The sequence below is a fragment of the Anguilla anguilla genome, chromosome 8 (assembly GCF_013347855.1).
Source record: "Anguilla anguilla isolate fAngAng1 chromosome 8, fAngAng1.pri, whole genome shotgun sequence".
Lineage (NCBI taxonomy): Eukaryota > Metazoa > Chordata > Actinopteri > Anguilliformes > Anguillidae > Anguilla > Anguilla anguilla.
In genome coordinates, this window is record NC_049208.1 from 45,494,482 (window position 1) to 45,502,742 (window position 8,261).

General features: G+C 41.7%; 1 protein-coding gene across 1 annotated transcript; it reads right to left on the reverse strand.

Annotated features, from left to right (window-relative positions):
• Positions 1 to 187: 187 nt before the first annotated feature.
• LOC118233952 (zinc transporter ZIP1-like) lies at positions 188 to 7,205 on the reverse strand. The gene is made up of 3 exons (XM_035430130.1): positions 6,677 to 7,205; positions 4,569 to 4,684; positions 188 to 3,408 (listed from the first exon to the last, which is right to left on the reverse strand). Exons 1-3 carry the CDS (start codon positions 6,807 to 6,809, stop codon positions 2,719 to 2,721), a joined length of 939 nt encoding a protein of 312 aa, XP_035286021.1. The 5' UTR covers positions 6,810 to 7,205; the 3' UTR covers positions 188 to 2,718.
• Between the last annotated feature and the right edge of the window lie 1,056 nt (positions 7,206 to 8,261).

Sequence of the window (8,261 nt, forward strand, 5' to 3'; positions counted from 1 at the left end):
GGACGAGGGGGGGGGCATTCGCGTTCTGGACATCTGCCCATAACATACACTGGGATATGTAGTCTTGGAAGAGGAAGCAAAGCTGTGCAGAAGGCGCGGAGCAACCTATTATTTGAACTACAAGCCCAATAATTATGCAGCGCTTTAGCGCTCTTCACAGGAAAACAACGCAATGACATATGGGGCATGTAGTTTATTTTTTATTTATATTGACGCGCGTAAGTGATGTTGATACTGTATATCCTCTCCAGTAGTGTTTCGTATTCACATCACTAATACCCTTACGTTAGCTAGGCTAAAATATTCGTATCAGCCACATTTTAAAGATCAAAGATAATTATGCAGCAAAACAGATGGTAGTACAGGATAAACACTATTATTATATTGCAGTTGAAAAGGTACAGTTGGTTCTTCATAAATATGTCGTGTGCTACCTATCTTCCCACAACTGTGCACCAAGGGCTGATGCACGCCCTGGCTTCCTGTCCTGAGGGTTGCTGAAAAGTTGGGGAGCAGAAAATGGGATAAGCTCTCGCCCAATGATTGATGTAACGTTGTACACAACTTTCATACCATTCTAACATCAGCCGTTTTAAAGACTGATCACACATTCAGCTGTAAATCGCTGTGAGCACACTTAGGAAACGAACGTGAAAGCATACCCTTCTCCTTCTGCATAAACGCACACCATTTTCTGCCACACCTAAACATAATAGCTCTCACACTGTCCTATGATGATCAAAATTATGCACAGAGAAATGCAAACTTTATTGGCAAACAGCGAAGTCATGAAAGGTTAGTGTGCACAGTAAGTATCACAAAATTTGACAGAGATTGAAATACACTCCACAGGGTCCACAGCCAGAAGAGCCTTTTCTGGAAATACAGAACTGAGTACACAGAAATGTGCTGTCACAAAAATATAATCATAAATATATTTCAAATCAGTACAAATTTGAAGAAAAAAAAAAAAATATATATACCTATTACATATATTACAATATTTGATAGTGAGATTTTATTTAAACTTTTTTCCCCATTAATAATATATTTGATTATATATTTTAGTTCAAAATATTTAAAATACATTCCATTTCTGTAAACGGTGGGCACGGTTTGGCCTTATATTTCCATGGTATAGAGTAGGCCACAAGTACAGACGATGCTGAAAAAGTTTCATGAGTCTGTTCTTGGTTGTGGGTGGGGCAGCAGTATAATGGGCAAGGAGCTGGTCTTGTAACCTAAAGGTTGCAGGTTCAATTCCCAGGTTGGACACTGTTGTTGTACCCTTGAGCAAGGTACTTAACCTGCATTGCTTCAGTGTATATTGTATAAAATGATGTTGTGAAATTCACTCTGCATAAAAACATCTGCTAAATGATCATGCATCTTTAACTTGCCGGTTTGGGAACGTTGTTAACTATGCACTATGCGCTTCCTGTATTCTAGGTTGCCCTGGATACGCGCATCTGCAAAATGAATGTACTGAAAAGCTGTTAAATTTTAAATGATTGTTGATTCCCTCAGTAGCAGTTAGCTAATTCGTCATTGCTTTCACCATCCAAGAAATATTATCAAAGGAAGTACAAACAAAATAAAAGTAGGATATTCTCAAAAATAATATAGAAACACAACAAAAAGCAATACATAAAAACTCAATAAAAGTAATGAAATATATAAAACAAAAAGAAAAAAATAGATGGTAGTTGGTTTTTCATGCCATTGTTTTGCATCTTTGCCGCTAGCTGTGTATTATTAAACACCCAAAATACACCCCCAGCATTGTCAGTTGATGCAGAAATTAGCTTTTGCTTGGCTGATTGATTTTCAGCCCCAGTGAAAGGACATCAACTATTTTGACATGAAGAGTACACTGCAATTATAATGCACTTAAATTGACAAATCATATACCATGTGACATCCATTGATCGCCTGACAAACGTATGCCCGTATAAATGTCTATAAATGTAAGTCCTCAGGAGGTCAATGTATGTCACTTGTTAAATGGTTTATCTATTTAAGTGCTTCCTGTGTGGTCAGACCGCAGGTCATTTTTGCACATTTAGCACACTGATGTGCTCATTGCACTTCATTCATTTATGTAATAAATTATCAGCTTAAGTGATGTCCATGTTACTTTCTGCTATTTTTTTGGGATTCAGCACACAGTTACTAGCAAATATACTTGAGCTGAGAACGTTTTATTCCCTAAGAATGATATTTCCGACAGAGCCAAAAATCAGTGTTTTCCTCTGCAGCATTCACAAGGTACAGTTCATCTCACATCTAGGAAACACACCATTTAAACATAAACACAGTGAAACAGAAAATGTTTTAGAAAGCCAGAGTTGAACTTAAATGCCATTCAAGGAAACACTATGAGAACTTTAAATTGTAAATACAGACAATAAATGTTAAATAAAAACAAAGCAAAAAAAACAAAAAAACTTTAAGGCCATAATAAGGTAAATATGACAATAGGTAAATTATGAAGTGAAAAAAAGAACAAAAAATAAAAAACAGATTTAAGTCAAACTTAAATCCTGGAGAGCCGCCATTTTGGTAGATTTCTGTGGCGTCCTTCCACTCAGCAGCCAGTTCTGGCCTTGGAAACAAAGGTGTGCAGGCTGATCAGCAGATCGGCATCTTGAATGGATTCCCAGTGCTGCAACACACAGACCCTGTGGCCTTCTGGGACAGGAGCTGCTCAGCTCGGCTCTAGATCTTTATAAAGAGGGTACCGGCGAAGACGGCGAATCCGGCGAGGAGTAGCGCGAGCCTGGGGAGCCGGCGGTGTGGCGCCATCTGCTGGTGGGTCAATATTTTCGTGCAAGTGACGCAGAGGAAAGCGCCAGCCGCTAGCCCCCCCAGGGTGGACTGTGCCAGCTGGTGAGCGGGCGAGGTGGCCTCTGCCAGGGCCACACCCACCAGGGAGGCGAGGGAGAAGAGCAGGAGGCAACCGGTGACGACGCTGCAGCGCAACTGTGCGCGGCCCAGGTTTACCGCCAGCCCGGCGGCCACCAGACACCGGCGCAGCAGCAGGGAGGTGTAGGCCCCCGCCCGCCACCCGTCGTCCCCCCACAGGCTCATAGCCATCCCCTCCAGGGCTGCGTGCAAGGAGAGGGAGAGCACCAGGGTGAATGAGGTGAATGAGTGCCCGGCCAATCGCAGGTGGGCGGGGTCATCGCAGGGGCCACCCCCACGGCATGGCTCCTCCTCATGCCTGGTGACAGGGGAGCGGCCCTGCTCTTCCTTGCGCAGCAATTGGATACAGGGCTCCATCAGTCGGGCCCACCTCTCTTCCTTGGCGGCCTGTGATTGGTCCTTGTAAGCCAGGACAGCCTGCTCCATCACCAGGACCAGGAAGAAGCCCATGGACAGGAGGAATTCTGGGAGTGGGAAGTGAAGCTGTACAAACAAACACACACAGACACACAAACACACACGTAAACACACACACACACACACACACACACACACACACACAAGCACACACAAACACAGACACGCACAAATGCACAAATGCACACATGCAAACACACACACACACACAAACACACACACACACACACACACACACAAACACACATACACAAACACGCAAACACACACAGACACACAAACACGCACACACATAAAAACACACACACACACACACACACAAACATGCACAAACACAAAAACACATAAACACACACACACACACACAAACAGGCACAAACACACGAACACAGAAATACACACACACAAACATGCACAAACACACAAACACAGAAACACGCAAACACAGACACACACACACACACACAAACACGCACAAACACACGAACACAGAAATACACACACACAAACATGCACAAACACACAAACACAGAAATACACACACACACACGCACAAACAGGGGTTGAGAGCACAGGGGTTCACAGCCCTCTAAACTGAGGACTTGCACAGCAATCTCAGATCCGGGGGGAACGAACTCCCCGTCCCTCTCCGAAGCCGTGGCCTGAAAACTCATCTCTTCAGACTATACCTAGACTAACCACCACCACGCTGTATTAAAAAAAAAAAAAAAAAAAAAAAAAAAACCCTTTCCTGTCACTTGTTACATGTTGCCCCATCCCTGCACTTCTTGGTAATTTGTATTTGTCCTAATACTGTAGCTTATTCTTCTGCCTAGTTGGCTTTGCAGATGTTAGACCAGGACAGTGTTCATTGTTCTCGGCTAGAAATAGCTGTACAAAATAAGTAATTGTACCTTACTGAACCCGTGTTCAGCAGTTGTCTACGATCATGAAAATGCACTTTTGTACGTCGCTTTGGATAAAAGCGTCTGCCAAATGAATGTAATGTAATGTAATGTAAGATCAGCAGACGTTCGGAAGACGGGTCACGACTGGTTTCAGATAAAGATCTCAGGTCCTTACAAGGCAGGGATGCCGTTTCAGAGCAGCCCTTTTTCAAAACTAAGATGGCTTCCGGAGTGACATCGAGACAGATGGGAAAATGGCCAGTTGAGGACATTCTGACGGCAGATGGGCTGTAAAAACGCGCAGATCGCAGCTCTTACTTTGATCTCCAGGCTGTGGAAGGCCTCACTCATGCTGCACAGGTGGTGAGGCACCAGGTCCAGGAGGCAAGCTGACAGGAAAACACCACCCGAAAAGCAGGTCACCAAACTCAACACTGTGCCACCACACCATACCAGAGAGAGAGAGAGACCAAGAAAGAGAGGTACAGAGAGAGAGGGAGAAAGAAACAGAGAGAGACAGGCAGAGTGAGAGAGAGAGGGAGAGAGAGAGGGAGAGAGAGAGATTATTATTATATGTTGTGCGTCATATTTGTTACATGTTGTTTATGTGGTTTCCATGTTTCTGTGTCTTACATGTGTCGTTTTGGCAATATGACTGTAGCTATCCTGCCAATAAAGCAAAATGAAATTGAAATTGACATAGAGAGAGGGAAGTAGGAAGGGAGAAGTCAGTGTGGGGGCGGTGTCACGATTTTAGACAAGACTGCACATCCACGCTAACACTCACATTAGGGCTAGGTCGTGTTTTTTTCCAAGCCTCATGAATTGGGTCACTTATGATTGGTTTACAGCAGGGATCTCAAAGTAAAATCCTGTAGGACTGCAGCGCCTGCTGGCTTTCAGTGTGTTTCAGCACTCAAGTCACTGATTGACTAAAGAGCCCATAGGCCTTGTTTCTCTGTTTGCAAAACAGCAACACATGTGGAGGCCTAGCCCTGTTCCTGCCGTAGTGTGCAATCAAACCTGCAACCCCCAACCTTCCTCCATCACTCCAATAAAAGACACACTTTTCATTAGATATTTTTACAAAGCATTTGAACAGAAAGTTAGTTATTTTACACATCTTGAATATGCTATTGACAGCCTCTCTTCCGTGGAAACATTTATGCATAAGAAAAGAAAGAAAGAAAGAAAGAAAGAAAGAAAGAACGAAAAACCTGAGGAGAGATTAATTAGGTGGAAAATTAAATAGAATGTAGACAACCAAAAGAACACAATGCTTCCCCGTGTAAATAAAGTATTTTGACATGCTTCAAAAGCTGCATTCATGTATTCATTTTTTAAATATGCATCTACATGATGTTGTTCTATTTTCAAAAGATCAAATACTGTATGTATTTAATAACAGGGAATTTCCACAGGAAGTCATGGAGGAAGTACAAAAATAGAGTTTGTTTTTGTTGCAGACAGCTGATGTTTGAAAAAAATACCCAACACCTGTTGAGCCATTAATTTGTGTTGTGTTATGTGGACAATGTTATTACCCGCGTTTTCATGTTTCAAAATGACAGATACAGTATATTGCCAAACGGAACAAATCAAATCAAATCAAATAAAAATGTATTTATATAGCGCATTTCACAAACAACCTGACACTCATCAATAAATCAGTGAATAACTGTTTTCCGACTTCACAGTCCTGAGAGACTCTACTTCATCAGTCCATATCACTCATTTTTATCACAAAACACACATCATAATTGATTTTATTTCTGTAATAGACTTGTGGCAAGTAACATTGATTATGACTTCTGATTTCATAACTGCAGGGTTAAAAAAGACTCATAAGACAATCTTTGTACCCAGATGGTGTACTGTCATTTTAAAAATAGGCCTTTTGCTTTTTATAATAGTGCACAGTAAAATATTCAGTGTAAATTCAACTCTGACAGAACACCTACTGTATGAGTCCTGTTAGGACCCTATGTACTTTGTAAGAGTTGATTTAATACTGAACATTTTATTGCGTAGGGTTATTCCGGGACAATTCACCAAACGCCATACTGGAAAAAAATTACAGTTTTAATATGTTAACATAATGGAATGCATTGCTCACAAGAGCAGTCAAGTTTAAACATGAATTTAATATTCAAAAAAATATAATGGAAAATTTTTATTTTAAGATGAGTTTTCATTTTTAAGCATGACTTGCAACACTGATCAAACATTAACAAGATAACAACAACAACAACAACGATAATAATAATAATAATAAGAAGAAGAAGAAGAAGAAGAGCAACAAGAACAACAACAACAATAATAATAATAATAATAATAATAATAATAATATAATTTGTATGTCTTCCTGATTTTCCGTTTGCAGCCCCACCTAATCTGAGACCCGCGCGCTTCAAGGTCTTGGTTACCTGGATCGGCGCTGCACTTCCCCGATCCTTTAAGTGCCCACAGCGGGACGATGCCACAGGCAAAGGTGGCACACATCAGTCCGGCCATCGAGGCTAGCTTTGTTCCGTACATCCAGTCTGGGGAATCATCCATAGCGGACTCGAAACACAACCCTCCGCGTGAGTTATTTCGTTCCTTGGTGCCCTTCACTTTGGCGGTGAGGCGCTCCCCGATTAATACCTAATGAACGTAATGTAATAAGACTAACATAGACCCAAAAATCAAAACAACATGAAGATACTTTCGACAACAAACTACATTAAAAACACACGCGCGCGCAAACACGACCTGTGCTGTTAAACAGACTCAATGCTTGAAGTATGTGTTCTCACAATAATCCCCGAATGTTCGCTGCAATTCGTGTAAACTGACAAAATGTCAGGAGCAATCGATGCACTGAGTTTATTTGTTGGGAACCTGTCAAATGTCACATTGCACGCGAATAGCGTGTGTTTATGGGATATTAGCCTGTATCGGGAATGTCTCAAATTCATTGGGTCGTTGTGAGAAGTGGGAAGTCGCTGACAGGAATTGCTGGATCTAGTCCAATTACAGATTCCAACTTCTCGGAAGAGACAGCCTTCCCGTTACTCTTTTGATAAGAGTTGCCAAGAAAAGCTTGCAAATTGGCTCACCCTTTCTTTTTCAAAAAAATAAAAATAAAAAAATAAATAAATTTGGCGACAGCCTGTGGGTACTTTCAAAAGATATATTTTAGCAACCAAGTCAATAACATGTTTTTATTACTTCAGACTCTGAATGTCTTTGTCGTTTTGAGTGACCTAAAGTTTTAGACAACTGCCACAAATCAGTTTAACATGCCATTCTTTAAAAGTGCATCTGGTCCCTGTTGGGCTTATCTCTATTGAGTCGAATCATCTCAATTGAGAGTCGAGTTGAATTAACACTGGACGCTTTACTGTGCAGTTTGCGCGACGATGCATATTGTTTATGAGGGAAACTCAACACATTTGATGTGCTAATTTGCAGTCAACTGATTTTCTGATAGATCCGAGGGAAGCTTCTGAGTAGTGGGCTATTTTCTGAGTGAGCATAACAAGTGGGATAGGTCCACAGTATTTCCTTTGCTACACAGCGCTCATTGCTACATCTTTCCTTCATACATCCGACGCAAGCACAACAGCCACCGCCTTTTATCCCACTGCTGTGTACCCGTGGGTCTCGCGCCGCATAATCCATCTTGCATAGACGAGAGTTGCCACACTTCTTCGGCACTTCATTGCCGCCAGATTAGCCAGCAGAGGTCCCTACAGTACGACAAGCTGTCCGCTCTCCCTTCCGGGGCTAGTGTCGCCCTGCCAGATCAGTACCTTAAGAAGGAGCCACCTAGCAACCCCCTGTACTCATTCATATTGTTCATATTAATTGAAACATAAAACATGCATAAAGAGATTGTCCCTGTTCTTAAATTACTGAGCATTACAGGCCTCTATGTAAATACAAAATTTTCAGTTGCAGTTTGTACAGATGCAAAGCTGTGTTTATAATACAGCATTACACTGTAATAAGTAATATTCTATTGCA